Below are 24,867 nucleotides of genomic sequence, written 5' to 3'. Positions count from 1 at the left end.
ATGTTCATCAGCTCTCTTTATGAATTTTTATTTACTAAAATGTTCCTTGAAGGGTTTCAGCATTAAGTTAACACTGTTATTTGTAATCAATAATTGACTTTGTACTAGAAAAGTAATGAGACTTCTTCAAGATTATTGCACAAAAACCTGGCAGCAAACCATTAATAACCCTTTGAAATGCACGTTAGATAAGTTTCTGAAACCGAGTTACAGAATGTCTCTAAAGTACAAAATAAAGACCTTGTTAAAGAATAGAAACTAAATACAATTACTTTGATTGAAATCAAGTCCAGCAAGAAAATATTTTAATATGGCAAATACCCCAGCTGCATGCATCCATAATCTAGCTATTTCATCATGAGTGTGATCATATTTCCACCCCTCTCCCCAAAATGTATAACCTTGACAAGAAATGGAAAATTAAGATAAACTATAACATGAAGCATTTTCTTTTAATATATATTCCCATTTTGGTATTTAATGCTTAATCTATAAATAGATGCACTCAGACATGAGAATGCTTTGTAAGTGTGTTATTGTGCTGTTTTAAGATTAAAATATTTTACAATAATAAGTCCACAGCAGTTCATTCTTTAGTCATACTTCCAGTGGAAAAAAAATTTCTTCTCTTTCATTAAGTATCAAAACTGGAATTTGCATTTTATCAGTAAGTGACTATATGCTGATGACTACTTTAAAATACATCTAGTTCACAATAAGTATTGCTTATTTGAGTGCTAGGTAAATACTATATACAGGTAGTCAAAGTGTAAGTGAGAAACATCATGTAGTGCTACAATTAAGAAAAATTTTTAAGTACTACAAAAATTTCCAATAATTTATGTCCTGATTTTTTTGTGTGTGTGCTACCGGGAAAAAATCAAAGGAGATTTAAAAATCAAAATATTCATCCCAACTTCTCTCAGCTGAAGGAGCAAAACCGTCCATTTTTTAAACAAAGTATTGCATATAATTAAGATTTTCTACTAATTACAAATTTAATTTAACAAAGTAATATGGAGGCAGCATGTGGTAGATTTAAATTCATACAATCTGTTAAAGTAATACACAATTGAAAATTAATGATCTAAAATTCTTAGATTGCTTTAAATATGTAATTTCAGCATAGTGCTACATATTGTTCAGTCTTGAAGGCTAAAACCAAGAATTTTTGAATCTCATTCTAACATAAGCAAAGCTCATCTGCACCTTCTCTTAAACCTTTTTAGCAGCATAGTCAGCTTTATAAAGAGAAAAAGGCAAAATATTACCATAATTTACATATTCTAATAATCTTTCCAAGGCATCAAAAGACCCATCTTGAAATTCCTATAACAATTGTCAAAAATATATTAACATATACTTGCATTTACACTTTCAAAAATTTGTAGTTAGTATTAAGTTGGCCTATGAAGCAGTAGTAAAGTGCAAAATATTTGGTATAGTATCTAGTGATTAGCTTTTGCTTCTGTGGAATACAAATGAGTAAACCTGGCTCTTCCATTGACAGATATGGTGTTCGATGGAGGACCAACCTGGAGGCAGAGGAAAAAAAGAGGAAAAAAAAAAAAAGAAATATTAACCTAACTTTTCAGATTCTTCTCTCTGTAGTGTGTTACACAGTATTACTTCAAGGAAACAGAAATACTGTTACTTCAGTTAGCATTTTTCTCATCGCAATGAAGGACCTCCTACATGATTTCTGAACAAAGCACATATGCTACAGAAGTGGAAATACAAGAAATTACTTAAAAACATATTTTATCCTATCTAAAAATTCCATGTATAACTATTCAAAACACGCATAATTTTTAGTCCTTCTCCAGACCTGGTTGCAAAGAAATACTTGAAAACACATCACTAAACCAAACACTTTTTATTAAATATTGAAGAGAGCTGATTTCTAACAAAATCTTCTATCACTCCCTTATACCATGGCAATGTTTCTTTTATTAGGAGCAAACTATAACTTCTAGGATAGATAGCAAAGACCTGATTTTCAGGGGAGCTGCATAAACCAACAACTCCAACTGGAGTTAATGGGAGCCGTGGATGCTCCACAGCCATGCGAACCACACACCACAGCACACAGTTTACTAAACACTATGAAAACATTCTGAAGAGAAAAACAGTTAAAAAGAAACCTCACTTGACCCATTTTAGGTTAGTAATTACTGCTGGCCCTATTGAACAGAAAAGACTGCCAACACAAAAGGCCCCAGATCTCAGCATTGCGTACTCATGACATACTAAGTAAAATAGGGGAAAAGATAAAGAATTTCTCTAGTGGTGCCAGCATTTTGGGTTTTTTTAATGATTCTCTCACAGAGCTGAAAGAAGGGAGAGTATGGTAAGAGGTAAAAAGAGAAGCAAGCACCTGACAGACCTCTTTCACAATTCAAATGGATCAGGTTATTACTCCTTTCACTGAGTACAGCACGATAGTGGAAGCTATGAGGTGAATGCATTTCAAAAGTCCTTTCAATACTGGAAATCACTTTTGGGTGCTAGTAAGTTATTGATACAAAAAGCTTCATTTCTGTTCGTCCTACTACTGCCAGTTCTCCATGTCAAACATAAAATGAGACCATGTTTTTATTAAATTTGCCATAGGCCAAAAATCCTCTCTTTCTGCTGTCAGACATACCTGTACCACAGCATACGTGCTCTAGGTAAGAGTGAGAAGAACAGCATGTACAATTTTATGTTTGGCAAAATTTCAGTAGGTTCTTCACTGCATTTTGTGTGTGTATGTTTGAGATTTTTTTGAAGCCTGTTTCAGGTTCCTGTGTTGGAGAATGCTTTTCTTCATCTTACAGCATCTTTGTGTTATAATTTCTCCTTAAAAAGTATATCCCTCTCCTCACGCCCAGCCTCAACAGATCCTATACTGAGAAAGAACATCTCCCACCCACAGAAAAGAAAGGGAGGGGGAAAAAGGACTTCAATCATCATCTCTTTCTTCTTCCCCATGCCATTCATGTACCTAGACTGATAAAGACTATATGGGTCAAACCTACCCTAAGAACATTTCTATTAGAAAATAATGAATAACCACATAATGAAGTTTTTCTTTGTTTCTTTCTAGTAGAAACAGACTTCTTGAATTTTGAAAAGCACAATCTGAACTTTATTTTTTAAAACAGTTACATGCCACTGTGCCAACAGCCATGCGTGTGCATATTTCCCACAGAATCATAAAACAAAGTTCACACACTATGAAAAATAAATAAAGTTCAGTATTATTCAGAATGTAATATGCATTGGAGGAAAAAAAAAAGCCCCTTAATAAAAATATATGCAAACAAAATCCAAACGATATTTCTGGTAGAACAGATAGATTTGACCTTTATGTGACTCTGAACAATACAGCATTTGTTTAATCTTATCCTGTTTTTAAAGTGGCTCTGGTTAGTGACATGTAGTTAGAAGTAATGCTACAGTGTATTATGTACTACTTGCACTGACTAGAGGTCAAAAGCTACTTGAGCATGCTTGTAACCTTTCCAGGAAACTGCATCTTCCTATTCGGTGTAGAAATGATGGGAGGTCTACAAGTCTCAGAGAGGCTGTTGCATGCTACACTGAAACAAAACCTTACATATGAAATGGATTGTTCTAATATCTGACCATCCGCTGAGATTGACCCTAGGGAATCAAAGACTTCCATAAAACCAAAAAAAACCACCTCACATCCACCCACCATGCATCATTTGTTTCTTTCAAGTTTCAAGTGGGAAAGGGAAGAGAAGCGAAAACTACTGAACTTCTTTAACCTTCTGCAGTAAGAAATTATTCCTCTATACAGAACGCAAAATACTAATGCTGGGTCAAGAAAGCTTTGTGTGAGACTGTCATTAAATTGTCTGGTTACAAATTTAAAACAATACAGATTTTTAAAGTGCGCAATGTTTTACCCGAGAGAAGTATAGGTGAATTTCAGGAGAAAGAAAAGTTAAGCCACAGTTTTAGCCTGAGGGGGTGGAGGAAGATGGTCCTACCAAAACTGTTGACAAAACATTGAGAAATATCTTACTAATGATACCAAACAGCAGCAGGAGGCTTGAAGTACATTTAAGAATTAAGGACCTGACAGAGTCTAATAAATAGAAAAATACAATCTTCAGAACTTTCTGTGTGTTATCTGCTTGCAAAAGACTGCAGCTACTTCAGGGTCTAGGGTGAAGCTGCTTAGCATGTGTCTAAAACCGTATCACTTCAAACCATATAAGCACAAACAAATAATTGAATATTATAGAATCATAGAATAGTTTGGGTTGGAAGGGACCTTTAAAGATCATCTAGTCCACCCCCCTGCAATGAGCAGGGACATCTTCAACTAGATCAGGTTGCTCAGAGCCCCATACAACCTAACCTTGAATGTTTCCAGGGATGGGGCATCTACCAGCTCTCGGGGCAACCTGTTCCAGGGTTTCACCATCCTCAACGTAAAAAATTTCTTCCTTATATCTAGTCTGAATCTACCCTCTTTTAGTTTAAAACCATTACCCCTTGTCCTATTGCAACAGTCCCTGCTAAAAAGTTTGCCCCCATCGTTCTTTATAGGTGCCCTTTAAGTACTGAAAAGCCACAATCGGATCTCCCCAGAGCCTTTCTTCTCCAGGCTGAACAACCCCAACTCTCTCAGCTTGTCTTCATAGGAGAGGTGTTCCATCCCTCTGACCATTTTTGTGGCTCTCCTCTGGACCCGTTCCAACTGATCCATGTCTTTCCTGTGCTGAATATGTTCCTGATTTTATGAAAGAAATACTTAATTGATAACTTAAAGATTTCTAACTATTTCAGGAGGATTGCTGATTGGAGTTGTACTTTTTGAAAATATGGACATAAGAACCTTTGCATGTGCGTTCACCAGTTTATTCTACAAAACTGAACTCTTTTCCCCACCTCCCTTCCCATTGTTAAGAGACCTCCTGGCAGCACTTTGTGCCAAAGCTAACTGCTTTTAGTGTCAGGCATTAATATGGTAATTTTGAAGAAAGTACCATGAGTTCATTGTTATGGAGGCAATGATGAAAACTCACCCTTTTCAATTTGGCAGCAGCTTCTCCAGAGCGGATTGCAGCCAGCAAGCTCTGGTGGATCTGTTCTGGGTCAGAGCGCTGAAACATCATTGCAGTTTGTCTCTTAGTGACAGGGGGTGGGTGGTCAGCAGAAGCACCTGACTGCGCCTCACTCTTCTGCTCACTATTCACATTGCTGGCTTTCTATAAAGGGAGGAAGTGGGAGGAAAAACAAAAACCTTTAATCTGAATTAGTCATAATTAGTCATAAATGGAAAACTAAGTCACCCTGGCACAAGGCTGCATATCAAACTGCCACCATTCTGGTGTTCGCTTCATTCAAGATTTCAGAGATCAGCCACATTTCCACTACAGCACATAGTTTCTCCCTCAGAAAATTAGCCAGCAAAATTTTATACCCCTCTTCAAGTGTGTTTGTGCCATGATCACTTGAAGCCAAACCGATCACACTACTCAGAATTAAATTTAAGAAATCAACACACAGAACCATAAAGAACAAATCATAGGCACTCTGAACATAAAAATAGGTATACACAGTATAAATGATTCTAATTAATTTACTGTTCTTTGAAGTAGGGGATGCAAATTATGGCATGAAATAATTATTTCCAATAATCTGAATGAGGTTGTTTTCACTTCAACATTCCCTGTATTCCTGTATTTCATTATGATGCTGTGCTACTGCTAGATACCACACGGTGTTTACACTGTATGAATACAGCACTTTCTATATCAGGAAGCAGTTCAGAGACCAGTCACACTAGGTGACAGTGGATCAACAGTCAACCAATATTAGAAATAAAGTTTACCTTATCCGTTAGACTATTTTGTGACCCCCCTGTCATGGTCTCTAAGGAAGGGTTTTTCACTTGAGGCACGGAGATAGCTGAGGAGAATTCAGCTGCCGAAGCAGCAGAGGAGAGTTCAACGGGAAATTCCTCTCTTGGTGCCTGGCTAGTGATTGTACGTGTCTTATTGAACGATTGTGACCTTTTGACTGCAGATGAGACAGCAAGAGCAAAAGGGGATGGTCTTGAACTGGAGTATGGTATTGGAACTGCAAAAGTTCTTAGAGTTCTTAGGTTCAACGGTGCTGGTGGACAGGAGGAAAAACTTGAAGGTTTATTGCTTTTAACAGGAGAAGTGGAGGATTCAATTTTTTTTCCATCATCAACTTTTTCTTCATCTGCTGGAAGAGAGGAAGTACTTGTTTTATGTAAAGACAGAGAAGCTGGATCAGGTGATGAGATTTTTTTTCCCATCTCTGTATTTTTAGCTTCATTTTGAATGGAATTAGGAGCACAAACAGTAGTTCTGGCAATTGCAGATGTCACATAATGACCTGAAGCCCTTCGCAGCATCTGCAGATAAAAAGAACTAGGCTTTGTTGTAGGACTTAATGCATTTGACTTGTCCTGAGTCTCAGAAGAAGCATTTGTATTATCCAAGCTTAGCATCAGTGGGAGACGCTGTTTGGAAGACTCCATTTCCGTCCAGCTGCTCTCAGTAGTAATCTCAGCTCCAGACATCACAACATGTTCAGAAATGCTGTTCACTCTGTGCAGCAGATCACTTGCTGCTGCACGTTCATTTTGCAAACCAATCTGTAAATGACCCACACTTTTTGGAAGATGAGGAATTTCAGCTTGCTCTATGAACTGTTTGGGGTCTTCATGATTCAGAGAGTTTTCCAAAGGAGTTACTTCTTGATCCTCATAATCTGATGGAATTTCTGAGTCCCAGCTCTTCATTATTTCTAAGGATTTTGGAGGCACTATTTTATAAGTAGTCATTCCAGTTTTTGGTATGTAATCTCTTGTAATTTCATTAGCGGGCTTGGGTTTAGGTTTGGTGTCTGGTCTATAAAGAGGGTAACCTTTTCCAGGAGGGCCATCTGGAGCTTTTGCAGTTGTTTCTGATGAAGCAAAATTACTGCCATTTATACAAATGTGACTCTGATCTTTTATGGGAATTACTTTGCCACGAGTAACTTCTTGTCTCTCAGGATTTTGTTCTGTTGAAGTATCTTTATCCTCTTGTATTCCATGCATCACCTGAAGAAGAGGGTCGTTTGTATCTGTGTTGTGTTGAGCAACCAGTCCTCTGAATGTGGATGATTCACAACCTTGAGGAACAATAATTTCTTTCTGTGTAGTCCTTCCCAAACTGCTATCCGATGGACCTGTCTGGATTGCAACATCCTGAGTTTTTACTGTGTCCAAGCTGGCTTGATTTGTTTTCTGATCTTGCTTTTCTGGAATCCATTCAGGATAATTCCTATGACTTACAGAGATGTCATTTTTACACGCCTGGCAGTTTGATAGTCTGTCAGCTTCAAGCTTGTTATTTTCTCTAAGATCTACTGTTTTAATTTCAGCTGCCTGAAGTTCTTTCCGTTCTTCTGTTGTTGGAAGGAGTTTTGTATCACTGGGATCTTTAAGTTAAAGAGACATTCCAAAATTAATACAAACACCAAAAAGAGTTAACCTTCCCCCTTACATCATGAAGCCCCACACCCAATGTATTTAACTACAAGAACTAGCTCCTCACTGACACTAACATTTTCCTTAACACTTACTTTTAAAGGCTATTTAAAGATACACTTATCTTTGACCAATACTGCCAAATAATAGTATTCTAACTCAGGTATTCTTTCTCAATTACGAGGCTACTGGTGCCATGCATCCACTTAACAGAAAAATCTATTCTCAAATCATTTAAAAAGTGCTAATGAATTTCAGTTGATTATATAGGCATCAGTGACTCAAGAGCTCAAGGACTATTCAATATTAAGTTAGATGCAATTTTTATTTGGTTCCACATTTTTGTGGCTTCTGTTCTTTAGTTTTAACATTACATATTTGTCAACCACACCTTATGTATTTGTACAAGGGAACAATTGGAAAACATATGGACAAAAGCAATCTTCCAACTCTAGTTTTCCAACTGTTTAGCAGGTCTGATAATTCAATTTTCCATCCATGTGGACTAAACACATGTAGCCCTCCCCAAAACACAAGAATATTTGGGTCAAATTGTTTCAAATACAATATTAGGAAAAATTAAATTCTTTAGGAATAATCATTTGGGGTGGTATTTTGCAAAAATAAAAAAGTCTCTCCTCATTTCAAGTAAAAGTCTTTCCTCTTTCAAGTATGTTATAAAATAGTAGTTAAAACTTATGTCACATATAAACAGGACTCATGCAGTATGTTGTTATGATTTATAAACAGTGGTGTAATGAATATAAGATGACTACGGAAGGCCTAATATAGAAATCTGCAAATCAGTGTCACAAAGGGGTTAAAAAAAAAAAAAAAAAAGATCAGTTAGGTCACTAAATCCACAGAAAAAATTTATGATCCGATGTCGTAATTTCTTTTCAAAACACCATGTCACTTTGTTCTATTTGTGTTTAAAAATATTTGCATTTTCATGCAGAAAACTCATGCTAATTTCATAAGCAAAGAATAACTGATGGCCTCTCCTTCCCCGCTGCGGTGCAGTGCCCACGTCACACTACAGGCCAGGATAACCTCTGTGTCCAGCCTTCCCTCTCCTCAGCACAACTCCACCCATACTACCCTACAACAGCACGATGCAGCTTTGACTACTGCTATAGGAAGTAATAAAAAAATATTAAAAATAAAAACCAAAAAAAACCCCAAAACTGCAGACAATTCTTGTCACCTAATCTCAAAGAGGATACACCAGAGCTAGAGAAAGCACGAAGAAAATCCGATTATAGCAATTCAAGAGTTGACTGTATTGTCATTTTTTCAAAGGAATAGAAAAGTTCTCTTCAACCTTGTTTTGAAGTATTAAGAATGAGTGGAAACTACTCACCATCGGTTTTATTTTGATCCAAAATGCTAAGCTTCCCATCTTTTTCAAATGCAGCTTGCTCACTGCTTATCTTAATCTGTAGTCCTCTGCAAAGCACAACAGTACATTAAATATGCTGGTATCATTCATTTCAGTAAACACAAGAAACGATGCAAGAGAACTGGCAATATTCTCCAAACACAGATGGACAAAATAGAATCATTCTGCCAAACACTGGAGTACTCAACAGAGTAGATTATTTTCTTTTTTTTTTTTTTTAAAACAAGAGGAAATGCTGCTATGATATTTTACCAAAATGACATGCAGATTCACTCGCTTCTGTGTAAGCAGATGAACAGTTTTCCTTTCCCTTCCCTTTTTCCCCTCATGCAGTTTGAACAAGCCCCTTTTCGGTAACAACTCAGTTTCAGTGAAGCCACAAAGGTGATGGTTTATGATCCATATAACAGTGTTCTTAGTGTGAAGACTTCTGACATCCCCAACATTTAAAATGTGTCCTTGATTTTGTCCCCGACACGATACACAGGAAGCTGCATGAGACACTGGCTGCATATGAACATATGAACTGTGCAGTACAGACTTTTCAAAATAGTAATGAAAAATTTCCTGTCCCTTTCAAGAAATATCTTGAGAACAACAAAGAAATAGGCATCAAACATGTTACTTGCATACTAAACATTTTGCAAATGCATACAATTTCTGTCCTCAGATCACGGTGGCCAAGAGAACTGCAAAAATGCTAGAAAAAACCCTCCTCTTTGGGGGGAAATATTAAGTACTTGACTTAAAAAGGTAAATGAAAAAGGCCAAAATACTTCAAATTTCTCTTAAAAAATTATTAGAACTTCAAACTTGCATCTCTGTTTAAGACACTTTTATTTTCTGTAGTTAAAAATACTGGCATTATGAAGTTTCCAATTCATTTGCCACATCAAATGTATTAGTTGTCAGGATCCAGTGCCTTGAACAGAAACATCTGCTTTGAATTATTTAAAATGGTAAATTCCTCATATTGCTTGTACAGTCCAAAATATACTGTAAGTGTCCAACAAACCACTAAACAGGAGCGCACACTCTCAAAATTATTGTTGGAAGAAAGTTAAAGCTCAGTCCTGCACTCCATACTCTTGCTTATCTCCATTCCCTTGAAAACAGCTGAGGGACTGACCTACAAGTATTCACAACAGGCTGAACTGTTAAAACAAAAAAAAAAAAACAAAACAAAACAAAAAAAAAACCAACAAAAACCACCAAAACTCAAGAGCCACAGAACACCACAGAGTATCATTACAGAAATCAGTGGTTTTGACTGGAATATTACATGTATCCCTGGTTTGATAAAAAAAACAGTTCTTCAAAGTAACTAGATCTTTTATAAAATATCTGAATTATCAAAAGGTTTCCAGATATATGATGTCAGAGAAACCCTAGACCTCATTCTGGAATCCCTGTGATATTTCAGGAAAGAAAGGATTGCCAGACTCTAAAGTTAGAGCGCAGTGCATGCTAGATGATACTCACCAGGATTATAGGCCATGAAAGGCTATTACAAGTTAGTGGGGGAAAAGAAACATCCCCAGGACAATTGGCCTAACTGGCCCAATAACACAGGTCTGGTAATTTGCTAGTTCAAGACAACTTCAAAATAAAATTTGGATGATCCTCCTCCTCACAGATCCCCATAGAGCAGAAACACCCAAGCAACTGGCACAATTTTTGTCAGGACAGGGCACCAAAGATGTCTGCAAAGCCCCACTTGGCCCTGACCTGACAAAACAGACACCTGAAATACAAGTCAAAGCTCTCCCATGCTACCTTGAAAGTTCTTGGCTATGAGAGCATTCGCACGTTTTGGCTTCAGTACAATAACTGAAATAGTTCTTTCAATTTAAATTGGGAACAGTAGCCAGTTTAGTTGCCCCAGGGAACAGAGAAATAGTGAATTACATTAACACAATGGGACTTCTCTGGACAATCAACATTTATTTCACACAGGCACTAACTCATGTTGGAAACCTGCTGAGTCAGGTAGTTTAACAAACATGCTGAAGGGCAAACATACAGAAGGTAAAAAAGCGGTTAAGAAAAGTAATGTGTGTATTCTTTAAAAAGGAAGCAATAACATGTTTTCCTGAGAGCAGATGGATCGAGACAGGTCAAGACAACTGGCTAACAGATAAGGAAAAGACAAAAGAAAAATTAAAACCAAAACAAGTATGCAAACAATAGATAACTGTGCCCAGAAGAACAGAAATGGCCAATCTACCTGTTTTTCCCCAACTGTAAGAATGAATTTGTAAATTCTCATTTAACTAATCAATCCAAATTTTTTCACAGGATGCTGCTCTAGTAAATACGCTGTGTATTTTAGAGGCAGGTTCAGCTTTTCTGGGGTTTGGCTGTTTGAGTAGTAAGGAAAGGGAGGCTTAAACAGAATAGCCTGCAGAACACTTCATTTGTCATTTTTGTTGAAAAGCTTCATGAATTACTGTGCACAGAAAAGTTCTACAATGAAAGCTAAGCACATTAAGCTCATTCCTCTCTCACAATTCTCTATTCTGTACTCCACAATGAAACAGCACTCTACATTTTATTTGCCTCCCCCATTCCCTCCCCAATGCTCCTTTCTTTGTCACAAAACGTACTTACTTGCCATCTGTGCTCATATTTTCTTGGGTTTCTTCCTTGAAGCTTTGTGAGTTGTCTACAGAAACACTGCCAGGAACTGGAGCTGATGAAGCAGGATCATTTTTTTCAGTTTCCACTGGTACCTCAGCAGAGCTGAAGGCTGCAGTAACCTCTCCTATCCCAAGAGAGGTATTTGTACTTTCACCGTCCTCTCTCTGTTGCACACTGATCTCTTCCCTTTCATCAATTTCTTCCAGATTGTATTCTGAGCCCCTTATACCTACACTCACAGAAAGAAAAAAAAAAACAAAAACACAAAAAAACCCACAACTCTCAGTGCAGGGTGTAGATACAAAGGAACTGGTCAATTCAGCCTAAGTAGTTTGAAGAAGGAAAACTGAGACTTCTCTTCATAATTCAGGTCAAAAAAAAAAAAAAAAGACACTCAATTCAGACTTTTAACTTCACAGTATTTTCTGGTTCTTTCCAATTCTCTCTTTTACATGTGAGAATATGTTCATTGCCATGCTGCTGTCCGTCTGTTTCTGCATCTGTAACTACTACATAACATTTTCCTTGTTTAACCCAAGTACTGGATTAGGATAGATCAAAATATATTTAACAATATCATAATCCCAAATTTCATGGAGGTAGACAATTTATTTCACCCATATTTCTTAATACTTCTATTAGCTCTCCAATGAGGTTTAAAATACAGTTTCTTTATATCAGAGTAGGTATATTAGAGAACTAAAGAGCAAACCAAATCTCAGTTTTGCCCATGGTTTGAACAAGTTTACTCACCACTATAAAAATTCCCCATAATTATCTTAAGTGTATTAAAACATAGTTAGAAGTGTCTTGTGCAGTGCCCTGTACGGTAGAAGTGCACAAAAATAAAGTACACAGAAAAGTGTTAATCCATAAAAATAATTAAGTTTTCAGCTAGAGCATAGTTAAGCTAAAAGGTTTAGTTACTGGATTAGGACACACATAAGTCAGTGTACCTGGAGTTAAACTAGTAAATCCACCTATTTTGATTTCCAGAGGGACTAACCATCTCTAGCTTCACTTCCCTGCCAGGAATCTTCCTACAAGAAGATGATGATTCACATTTTTCAAATATTAGTAAGTAGACAGTACAATTAACCTCTTGGCTGTGCAACTTGTATTCTATAACACCAAGAAAATACTAATTCCATCTATATAGTGCAATATGGTGCCATGGAAAGCTACTGGCAACAACTGAGCAATACAAGCAGTGCACTCTGCCTGACCTGACCAGGGTATTCCTGTCAGCTCTGCATGCACCAATACCTGTTAGGTACAGGTCTTGCACTTGGGCAATTAGGTTTCAGACTTTTCTAAGTTGTATCAGTACACTTCCAAGTGTAAACCAAGGCTAACGATGAAAACAAAATACTGGCTTAAACCAAGCAATGCTGGAAAGTAGCAAGTCCCAGAGTATGAAAAATCTTAGACTGACCTTTTTTGTACAGACTGGTATCCTACAGTGCTTCCAGTACTTCTCTAGAAGTACACAGTTATAGAAATGTAATAGAGGACTATATATATTGGAGAAAATCTCAGTACAGAACAGAAACTTTGATTTTTTCTATAGGGTCATTAGTTAGAGTTCAGTAATACCAAAGTTACTCATTCACAGTTACAGAGCCACTACAAAAGCCAAACATTTTACTATTTAATTCTAGGTTTTTTTATTGTAATAATGCTTTGTAGTTACACGTTAAGCAATGGGATCAACACGTGTCATGGCGTTGAATGCAGGGGTAATTTAGATTCCCAGGGAAAGAGGGAAAAGGCTGCAAAGTGGTGCAGGTGAGCTCCTTCCATGTGATTTAAGCACAGGTACATCCCAATATGCCACACTGGTATTAAAGGGGGTCCTTAAGAATTTAGTATTATTAAGGGCCTTCTTTTCCTTTCCCCCCCTCCCCCGCCAAACCCTTTCATCTCCATCTAGGGAAGAGTCATGCCAGCAACCTAATACTCTGGGAGATGATTTTAGTGATAGCAGTACAATTTTATGCGTGCAAAGATAAATATATGTCACAAGGCACAAACAAAGCATAACAGAATGTGGGCAAACATCAAACCTGCTGAGACTATTCCACAGACCATAACCAGCTCTCAAGAACACTGTCTCCTTCACCAATGAGAACTATTATGCCATGCACCTGAGCTATCAACAGCCACAGGAACAAAGACTAAGACCTTCAGTCTAAATACTCTGTGGAAACCTGAATTATACAACAAAGCACAGCCAGGACTTCTAACAAGACAAATGGAAGTATTCTGGAGTTGCTATGGCTTCACGCCCAGCCCCTACTGTCATCTCTGTCACTTTTACTCTGGAGAGAAGTATAACCAAGCCTGAGTTGTATCTACACTGATGGGATGGAAACTTAGCTTGGGTTCGTAGGAGACATTGCTGACATTCATGCTACGTGAAAGTCTGTCCTTTGCTGTGTTAGGAACACTTGCAGGCTTTGGAGTGGACTAACCTGACCTACAAATGTATAATACCAAACAAAAACAACCCTCACACTTTTTCCGAAGTGCTCTACTTCATTTGTCAGCATAATATCAGCCTTGCTTGGAGTTAATTTCAGTTTGTGGTTTTTCATCTGTTACTAGATCTCGTTCCAGGCCTGGGCCACCACTGCTGCAGCAGAATAAAGCCTGAATACATTTGATACATAAACAACATTTAACAGCCATCCTTCATGTACATCATGTAGTTAACTCCCTAGAAGAACAGTTCAGATTTTATGACTTGTTTCCAAACCCTCAGTTTAGAGTTTTTATATGCAACATATCGCTAGGAAGTATTTATGGCAATACTGGCTAAATACTGTTGACTTATTGCTTATATACTCTATATGTAAGTACATATATAATATAAATTGCATTTTTGTCTGTGTATAATTTCTTCTCTATGAACTTTAGCCATTGAGTTTTAATTAGCCCTATGAGAATATTGTTAAAACCTACAGGATGGTGTTGTGAAGACATACCTGGTAAGATGACTGACAGACCAACTGCAAGTCTCCTTTGAGTCACTAAGAATGCTCTTTGCACAACAGAGAACAGGCTGACACTGCTCTGTGAGCCGTTCTGCTTGTAAGCACCAAAGCCGGAAAGCCTGACTACATCATGCAAATCTGCCAGTGTTTTTGCTCTTGACTCTACAGTCCTTAAAAAGGTTCTTATGAGATACTGTAACCAAGAAGATTATATCAAGAGATTTGTTTGATGTGAAATTATTTTAAAATCTGTAATTTTTTAGTTATTTTCTTTTAAAATACCATTTCACCCTCTTCCCTAGAAAAAAAGACTGAGCATTAATTAAGCTTTGGGAAGGGGAACAAAAATCATAATTGAGAAAAAAAAATGTTGTTTATAATCCCAAATGTTCAAACTAATTCTCTCTAAATGTTTATTCTAGTAGATGTATGCCTTCAAACTAGGGCATTTATTGAACATTTGCAATGGTTCATTGTAGGGCAGAAGGTAACCCTAGATTTGCTAAAGTAGCAATGAGTAACAGAACTCCTTTGGGAATGCCAGTCACAGCTGAACAAAAACTCACAATGCTTCCAGAAGCCTGACAATCAAAGCAGTATTAGTCCAAATGGAAGGAACTACTGAGTTTATGTAAAGTTAAAATTATGTCCAACTTAGCAATTAAAGAGATATTGAACTATTTTATCTATTTAAAACAATACCCAAATGCGCATAATTTTCAGATTAGGAATAGGACAAGTGTACTGCAATTGATTTTGCTGCAGGTGAACATTGGTTCTCACAGCATGATGGGCTTTACTAAAAGGGCCCTTTTAAATAGGCCTCAGGACAGTTTCAGAGGTGCCACCAGAGAGCAGCAGTATCCCATGAGAAAAAGAAAAAAAGGCAGTGTAGCTGTGCTATGTGACTTGTCTCTACATTTTAAAAAATGCATTAAGTCTTCAGCAAAGGACATTGCATGATGACATCAGCAGCAGAACTAGAGAACGAACTGTCACTAACAGCAGAGGTAAATGCCAAGGCTCAACACAGACTGTTCTAAGCCCAGTGAAGATGATTACATTTTTCTATTTCTTTCCATTACAGCTTAAATTAAAATATTTAATTACAAAACTCAAATGCCACAAGCAGAGGTTCCTAAATCTATGGAAGAGTAAACAAGCCATTTGTGTGAAGTTCAGGGCTGTTTATCTATGCAGCACTCAGACATTACAATGATGGGAAATGCAGAAATTCTAGCATGGATCTACAATCTTAAGATAGAAACAAGGTCAAGAAAACAAAAAACCTTGATTTTAAATCATAGTATGATAACTTTGCTCATCATTTTAGACCCATCACATGTAGATAAACAAAGTTTTCAACACAGAAAATTAAGTACTAATAAACATCATTAAGAGCCATTCACTTAGAAGTGACTACACTCCTTCATCTGCTACACCAACTAGGAAAAGGAAAGGTTACAGCTTCATGACACCTTCAACCTCAGGCTGCACAGTATAGGTTCATACTTCCCATTTACTAAGTTACATATTATTTCTATTAAAGGTCTTTTCTGACAATTTACATAAATTGCCCTAAACCAAGGGCAATAAACCAAGCCCAAATTTACTGGTTGTTGATAGTTTTTTTTTCCGCTTTGCCAGAGACTTAGGATGGCAGGTGACTTTTTCAGTTCTTGTTGTGGTACATTTGTGTTTTACCACTCCAACCAAGTTGACCAGCATCCCGAATAAAATAGCTGGAAAATTACTTCCTGTCAACTAGCACAGAAACTGAGTGTTTAGCCTCATATAATGCCAGTGTCACTCCGCATGCTTAGTGTTTATGTATTCCATTCTTAGTGAAATATATTGAAGAGTGATTTTTCCAGACTGCACTGAGTATTCTAAAAGCTTTTACAAATTTTACAAGACTCCTAGATGCCGTATCTTGTATCTGAACCCTACAGTCTGATGCTTACAAACAACAGTACTTAACAGGACAAACTGAATAAATTAAAAAGTATTATGTTCAGCAGCTAAAGAATTGTATTTTAAACAGCTTTACTTTTATATATCACATTTTTTCCACAGCACCCAACAAATGATTTAATGTATAAACAACTATTTATGCATACAGTTAATATTTACAACTTATGTTTTCACAGGCTGTTCAGATGCAAACCAAAAGGCAGGCACAGATTTGCTCCTACCCCTAGGTTATGCAGGTCAAGGGCAGCACAAGGTGGGGTTCTGAAAACAAGACTGGGATTTAGCTTTTGAAAGGCTTGTTCTGAGGTGTACAAAAAACACAGAAGTTCTGGCTTGTCTACAACTTGTGAGGGAGAAGGCAAAACAGGGATAATGTTTAATTTATTAAACATAAAGCACAGACCAGTACAAAATATATTGTATGTGTTTCTGTAGACAGTAAAACATCTTTATTTTAGAAAGCCATATTTGTACTTTAAAGGAAGAGTTAATTAATCTGAATAGTTAAAATTAGTTCTATGCTTAGGACACGTCCATAGTTTAGTAATTTACTAATACAAATTATCATAGCTTCTATGAAGTAGACTTTATCAATGTGTTTGGAAAAAGAACCAACCTGTTTCAGACTGCACTTCGGTGGCTCTTTCCTCCACTTTAGTAGGGGCTGATTCTGTTGACTCTGTTACTGCAAAAAGTCAAGTAACAAAACAAGCTTTTTTACTGCCTCTCAATTTCTGCACCAACAAAAGTTATAGATAAAATGTTAAATTGTGTTCTTACAGATTGGTGAGTTCTTCAAAAAATGCACCTTCTCTTAAGCAACCAGTGCTCGTTGTCACATTTCCCAGACATTTTAATCTCAGCTTTGAGGTATTTTTGAACCAAAGACAATTGAATTTTTTTTCAAACAGAAGAATTACAAAAGATCAATACAAAACTTTCTCTAAAATTATTCTTCTCAGTCCATTTCCTATTAAACTTCCTGTGATCCAGAGAAGGTAATCCTTTCTCCCCACCCCAAGCTGTCCATCTGATTAACACAAACACAATTGCTACAGTTAAACCTAACTATAATTAATTTGGTATTGTCTGCTTTTTTGTGATCTGCATGCCCTAAAACCTGCCTACTTTCTCACACCGCTCCTTACAATCTGAAGATGTTTGGCACTCATACTTTCACTTGAAGTTCTTATCTCATAAGGTGGTATTTCTTTAATGTTTAGCCAAATTGCCATACTTTCTGTGGCCTCCCAATTAAACAGCATAAAAAGATTACCAGTCTTATTACTGCTTTTACTTTGATCTTCTGGTGCTTTAGAGGGTGGTGAGGGTGCTTTGCGCTTCATCCTCCGTAGAGAGGAGTTCATAGAAGTGGTGTCACTGAGTGGCAGAGAACCTTTCCGTACTAATCCCAGAGGGGCCTAAGAAGGGAGACAGGGGAGGAAGAAGATCATTTCCAAAAAAAAAGAAAAACAGCAAAATAGCTCTAGTAATTATTCTCCAAAGGTAATTATAATATACATTTGGGAAGGAGAGAGTATATACCTATTACCAAATGTATTATGTTTCTCATCTTAATTCTTCCAAGGAGTAGTTTTCCAAAAAAAAAAAAAGAGGTATAAGATACAGCAGTAAAAAAAAAAAACAAACAAAAAAACAGTTGTTACATATAGTATAAAACACAATTTGAACTCTTTTATGCCCAAAGGCTATTCTACAAACCCCAAATAATTCTTTTGTAAAAGTAGCTACAAATCATTCTGGAAAGAAGCTTCAAGTACACCCCACTACAATGACATGACACGTTTCCTTCTCCGTTCCTTCAACGGCAGTCCTAATGGGGCTATATACATAATTATTAGGATTTTGTTTCTCTACTTGAAATTTTATAGAAATTTTTTGAATGCCAGCTTTCAAAAGTTATTTTGTAAAGTACAACTGTCTTATAATCATAATACTTACTGAAGAGAAAATTGTAATAAGTTGTAATAGCAACAATTATAATACCTACTGATGTTAAATTATATCTTCAGTATTGTAGCAAAAGACAAAAAGTTTTCTTAATTCACAAATAATCAAAACCATTTAAAAAATGGACAAAGGCTATCTACTGAAGACTTTATTATGATATAGCAGTCCAATTGCATTTTAAATTGTTTTTAAAATACATTCTGTGTCTCAAAAAGACAGCGGCTATAAATTTGCCTGTCACTCTTAACTGCAGTTTGCCTTATGCTGAAGAAACCTCGTATTTCCACATCTGTTAGAACGATAACATTCAGGATCCCAGCAGTAAAGGAGTGTATTTTGGGATTAGACACAGCTGCCTATTTCTGTAGTAGTTCTGATCCCTATCAATTGTCTACTCGACAATATAATAAAATCCAGCAGTGACATTCATTTCGGGCTAGAAGGGTCCACATAGCAACTGGATGTGGGGTCATCTTCAGAGAACTTCTCTGTGCCTCAATTAACCAGCCCACTCACAAAGCAGAATATCAAGAAACAGAAATGTCATAAATACACTTAGTAATTTTTGTTTCACTGACAATCCTTTCAAAAACATCACTGACAACAGAATTGTTGACCGTGTCAATATACATGGAATAAGATGCTTATCATTTAGAAAGCTACCACCAAACAAATACATATCCTACAATAAGGGGGATAATTAAAGACCAAAAGCTAGAGTATTTGGTCGCACAGAATCAAAACTATGAAGAAAATTACTCACAAGATAAAAGATACTGGCACAAGATGTCTGTGAAGCAGTGTTTGGCAGCTCCTGTTAGATCTCAATAGAATACCTGAATGAATGAACTGGGACGGTGAAAACCATCCTCTGAGCTACCCTGGGCACACTCACGTCTTCTGTTTTGTCCCACCTTGATGTCAGGTATGACAGATCCCTTAGATACTTCACTGTGCTGTAAGGAGCAACACTGTCCAAAACGTTCGCATAATTCTTCCACCAATCACTTTAATGCCAAAACAAGCAATACAAACCTTTTACAGTAAAGCAGGAGTCAGAGTTTTAAAGACAAAAAACAAAGCACAAGGTGAAATGTTCCTTCAAGAACAGCAGAGGATATAGGCATAGCACTCTACTCCTAATTAAAAATACTTGCGTGCTTGAATAGTTTTTAAACAAGTCAGTTTCTAGATTAAAATGTCACACAACAAAAATCACTTTACACTGTTATAGTTTCTTATTCACAGTTCCCAGATAAAAAAAAAAAACAAAACAAAAGAAAGAATAGTATTCAGCATCTGAATTTATGCAGGAGGGGATGTCAAATATAATCTTATTTCCCCAAATGAGGCTTTTTTAATTGTTAAATCATTTTCCTCCTTCCTGTTGGGCAGTTCTATTTTTCTCTTCTTTGGTAGCTGCTCGCCAGGCTGCAGCCCTTCCGTTCTGCATACAGACACTGTTTTCTCTGTTCAAAGGTCTGTGCCCTCATCTGCTTTGCACAGGCTCCCTCAGCTGACTTGGCTGGCACAGAGCTCTGCGCATACTCACTCAGCTAAACAGATGTCACCAGAGTTCCCTCCTGCACAGAAAGAGTAGGTGTGTAGGGGGGAAATAACGTTCTCAGCATAAGAGCACAAATGCTACTAGAAGATTTTTATAAGCCTTTCTGCTGCCCTTTGCATCCAAAGAAACAAACAATTTGCAAAGAGAGATTTCGAGAAAGTAATAAATGTTCCAGTAAAGGTTCAAGTGCTGAACAGATTTTCTCAGGAATTATTCAACATATGAATATTAAGAACTTTCAAATCCCAACAAAGGCTATAATGTGAAAATAGTACTTTAAACAGATGGGAAAAAAAATAACGTTATTAAGACATATCCGACAACGTTTTGGAATATACATCTGGGTGCTCATGTGTCATACCAACTGCCAATGATAACCAGTGCTTTATCAGTTACACTTAAATTAAAAATCATGTTAGAATCACTAATTAACCATGCTTGTGCAAAAACACCAGTGAACTCTGTCATAACTTGCACAACGTATGCAGGAGTTGCACTTTTAACACTGTCCTCTTCATCCTGGACCAAGCAAGGGTGGATATGAAGCTTTTTAGCCTCAAATGTGCACAGACAAATTTGGCACCAAATCCCACACCACCTCAAGCAGACACTTGTAGAGGCCAGTGCTTCCCAAGTTCTAGCCTCTGTAAGCAGTGGTAAACATGCTGCCTGGCCCTTCTTATCATTTCAAAAAGCAAAGGAAAGGTAACTAAGCCACAGTAATTTTGCAGCTGGAATGGAAGGCAGAAAAAAAAAAGTACTTGGGAAAGAATGTAGTGGTAGTGAAGCTTTTCAGCGTGCTGGAAAGCTCATCTCACACCAAGGGTCACTACACATGCATTTTCATACCACCAGTACCTACTTCTTTTGCTCCATAGATAACTAGGTTCAATAGAAGATATACAGGTGACTGGGATATCAAAGCACATAGCTAGCCATATTGCTAGTATTTCTTTCTTCGCTTTGTACAAGTATGCAGACAAATGTATGTCCAAGGAGTAACAGGGAAAAAAAAGTATTTGCTCTTACAATGATTAATGCACTCAATTTCTATTACATGACTTAAGCTTCCCAAAATACTTAAACTTAGCCAAAGTACTACAGAGAAAGTAATATACCTCTGGCCTATTGGAAAGAAAGGACATACAGAATATATTTGGAGAAACTCAGCTGATGTTATTCTGTCCAGACACCCAATATTACTATTCTCTCCTATGATTTATCTACATACTTGCTGGTACAGAAGTAAATACAATAAGGGGATAAAATTATGCATTTGGTATACTGAAAAGTGGATGCATGCAATGTTCACCACGAATTGTGAATCATATCAGAATCACATCAAATGATCTTCATGCAAACTTCAGCGAAAGCAAACAGGTAGTCCTGAGCATTGTCTTCTCCCAGGTAACACTGGTTCTGTTCAAGACCTCCCTGATGTTCATAGTGCTCTCTGCATCATTGCCCAACTTCTTTAAAGGGCTGACCATCAAGTTTCCAGCAACTGAGCCTCCGTTGTAACTTCTTAAGCGTGGAACTCATCCTTCCCAGAAATCTTAACTAAGTTGTTCCGTGACAGTGGCTAATAAATCTTTTCAGAAATACTTCATTGTTTGGTTGCATCCCACTCTTCTCCCATTCTCCCTTCTCTTTCTTTTCTAAGGGGAAGACTGGAGATTTAAATTTCTTTAGGAGTTAGAGATGTGTAAATAAAAGCAAGCTACAGTTCTACAGTTGAGAAGTTCTATCCATCATTTAAGACTGTAAATGTTTTGACTAAAAATCTCAACTTAATTGTTCCTACCCAAGCACAGTTTACGTATGCTCCTTTGCAATAACTGAAAACAGTGTAAGGAGACAAACATTCATGGGATAAAGATATCACAATCTAGTTTTTATAAATAAAGCATTAGGAATAAAATCAGCAATGGCATTTTGGAGATAATCAAATGCTTTTCTTTTAAAAGAAATTTTCTTTTGAAGAAATGTTATTACTAGAAAATTGCATCCACTTTTATGAAAACTGTGAAGATACATATACTGTGTTATACAACAGCACTTTGCAAAAACCCTTGAGAGTTCTCCCTACATGCAAGTGTATTTAAACTTGCTAGTTCTAAACTACTTCTGTCAAGAGCCACCTTGCCCAAAATTAGAACTGACAAATAAGTGAGGTATTTCAATATTAGAGACTAACATGCTCATTTCCAATCTGATTTAACATAGAAATTTGCTGGACAAACATTAACTGTTTAAGCTGTACTAGTCATCTTCTGAGTCTCATTAAGAATGAGCAAATCACGCTATGTAATAACTTGTAAAAGCTACCCTTACATCCATTGTACTAACTTCTCCCCTAAAAACAGGAACGTATCTCCAAAGACTAATTCTATAACCACTCTGAAATCGAGGCAGAAAAAATTCCAACCCTTGTACCAGAACGTAACTGCTCATATAAAGAGAAAGCAGTTTCTTTTTTAAGGGAAAAGAAGTGGAGAAGCTGTAGGAGGTAAACATTAAAACCCTTTTTCATACTGTGAGAAACTGGACTACAATACACCGTGAATTTGAAGAAAGACAACAGTAAGAACACTGTTCCCTTAAAGTTGGCTCATTTCACTGTTGTCTGATGTTACTGCTTTGGCATGTTTCTATCCAAACCAGGCAAACAGTTTATCCAGGCAAAACTAACATTTCACTTTGTCTTCCTTGTGGATGTTACAGAAGAGACTTTTCCATAATAAGGCACATGCAGAAGGTCATCCTGGTCCATAGAAGAAATAAAGTATGTATCCAGTCTGCCAAATAAACTGAAGGGCAGGCTTCAGAACTTAAGCAGTCTTAAAAGCAATACGACTTGCAAGGAAACGCTTCTTGTAAGGCAAAAGCGGATAAAAAGCAACCCTTAAAAAAAAAAAAAAAAAAAGATATATCCTAAGTTTTGTAAATTAACTTAGTGGGACACTGCAATAACAGTGAAACTCCCAGATGTACTAAATAGCCCAGCAAACACACCAATCAGCCTGGTGAGCAACCCGAAAGAGACTTTAAATCCTTCCAGCAAGACACACATTTTCAACAGTGGGGAATATGAGACCAAATTCTTATATTGTTTACAATGAAATAATTGTGGTCTAGTGTGACCACTGTACTTGCCTCATTACTGAGAACTGAGTTAGATTAAATGAGTACAAATTGGTCACTTTGGATTGAGAAAACATTAATGCACACGATACAGATGAAGAAATGCTGTGCAACCATCAAAATTCACTTTATTCTACAATGCTTATACGTTTCATTTCAAATTCCATATTTAGGATGTCAGTCCTTGGAATAAAGGCTGATTCTTACTATGAGTTTAAATAGTGCCCATTTTCATTTATAAAGTTGCAAATCCTGTAAATGACATTTTAATTTAAATAACATTACTTTACATTGTCCCTCGCCTAACACCTTCTGTTTTTAAGGGAACTGTCCTTTATTTTACATTTAAGTGAAACCAGAGTCTCAATAGCTAGAGATACCTTTTTGTTTCTTTTAGAGACTTCAGTGGAAGCTCTGAGAAACAAGCTTCCAAATCTTCCCCTTGCCAGCATTACTCAAGCAGTGCTTGATCTCACAGCAAAAACAAGTATTTGTTGGTTTCTGTTAGTGACGGAGCCCTATTATATTTTTTTCTGTTCTAATTATGTGCATACAGTTTTGAAAATCAAGAGTCTGATTCACCTATGTGAAATAGGAAAGTCTAAGTTGGAAGGGATCTTTGGACATCATCTGGTCCAACCTTCTGTTGAACACAAGGTCTTAGATTAGATTATCACAGAGGCCTGTCAATGCATGTCTTGAATATTTCTGGTGAGGGAGCATCTAGCACTTGAAATCTTGAGTGACCTATTCCAATGTTCAGTTCTCACAGTGACAAGTTTTCTTCTTGTATCTGAATGGAATTTCCTCTGAAGCAACTAGTGCCCATTGGTCCTCATCCTGTCACCATGCATCCTTGTGAAGAGTATACCTCTACTTTCCCTGTAACACCTTCTAGGTATCAGAAGAATGCAATTAGATCCCATTGCTTAGACTCTTGCCTGTTTTTAATCTCCATCTTGAACTGCAGGAACAAAATCTGGACATAGTAGTACAGGTGTGGCCTAAAAGGTATTAAGTACACTGGATTCAAGGTGGATCACATAGCCAGACCCCAGCCTGTACTGGTGCTTGGGATTACTCCATTCCAGATAGAGAATTTCACGTGCATCTTTTTTAAACCTCATGCAGTTCCAGCCTGCCATTGTCTCCCTGAATGGTGGCTCTTCTGATATACTTACCGCTCTGCCCAGTTTGGTGTCAACTTCAAGTTTTTTTGAGAGTGCATTCAATTCCATCATCTAGGTTGTTTATAAAGATATTTAACAGTATTGGCCATACTACTAACTCCTCAGGAACTGCACCTGACAACGAGTCTGACTTTGAGCCATTAACCATTACCATTTCAGTTGTTTAGCCAGTTTTTGTCCTATCTTGTGGTTCACCTGTCTAGTCCGTACCTTACTATCTTTTCAACAAGAAATGTAGACTATGACCAAAACCTTGCTAAAATAAAGGTAGATGACCTCATCCTTCATCTTTGGACTTCTGCTTGCAAAAAAAAAAAAAACCCACAAAAAAACAAACAAACAAAAAACCCAAAAAAACCCAAACAAACAAACAAAAAAAACCCTACAAAAGCCTTTCTTGTTACCCTTGACGTCTCCTGCCACTTTAAGCTCCAGGGCTTGCTTTTGCATTCCTA

General features: G+C 37.0%; 1 protein-coding gene across 1 annotated transcript in view; it reads right to left on the bottom strand.

Annotated features, from left to right (window-relative positions):
- Positions 1-1,377: 1,377 nt before the first annotated feature.
- COBLL1 (cordon-bleu WH2 repeat protein like 1) overlaps positions 1,378-24,867 on the bottom strand; it is a 99,535-nt gene continuing 76,045 nt past the window's right edge. Inside the window, exons 7-13 of the mRNA XM_068407726.1 lie at positions 17,817-17,961; positions 17,157-17,225; positions 11,541-11,799; positions 8,892-8,977; positions 5,855-7,479; positions 5,046-5,228; positions 1,378-1,535 (exon numbers count right to left, since the gene is read on the bottom strand). Coding sequence (XP_068263827.1) covers positions 1,449-1,535; positions 5,046-5,228; positions 5,855-7,479; positions 8,892-8,977; positions 11,541-11,799; positions 17,157-17,225; positions 17,817-17,961 — 2,454 coding nt within the window. The 3' untranslated portion in view covers positions 1,378-1,448. The remainder of the gene's footprint in view (positions 1,536-5,045; positions 5,229-5,854; positions 7,480-8,891; positions 8,978-11,540; positions 11,800-17,156; positions 17,226-17,816; positions 17,962-24,867) is intronic.

Source organism: Nyctibius grandis, chromosome 9, assembly GCF_013368605.1.
Source record: "Nyctibius grandis isolate bNycGra1 chromosome 9, bNycGra1.pri, whole genome shotgun sequence".
NCBI lineage: Eukaryota > Metazoa > Chordata > Aves > Nyctibiiformes > Nyctibiidae > Nyctibius > Nyctibius grandis.
Note: the sequence above shows the minus strand (reverse complement) of the source record. Positions and strands in the feature narration are given on the sequence as shown.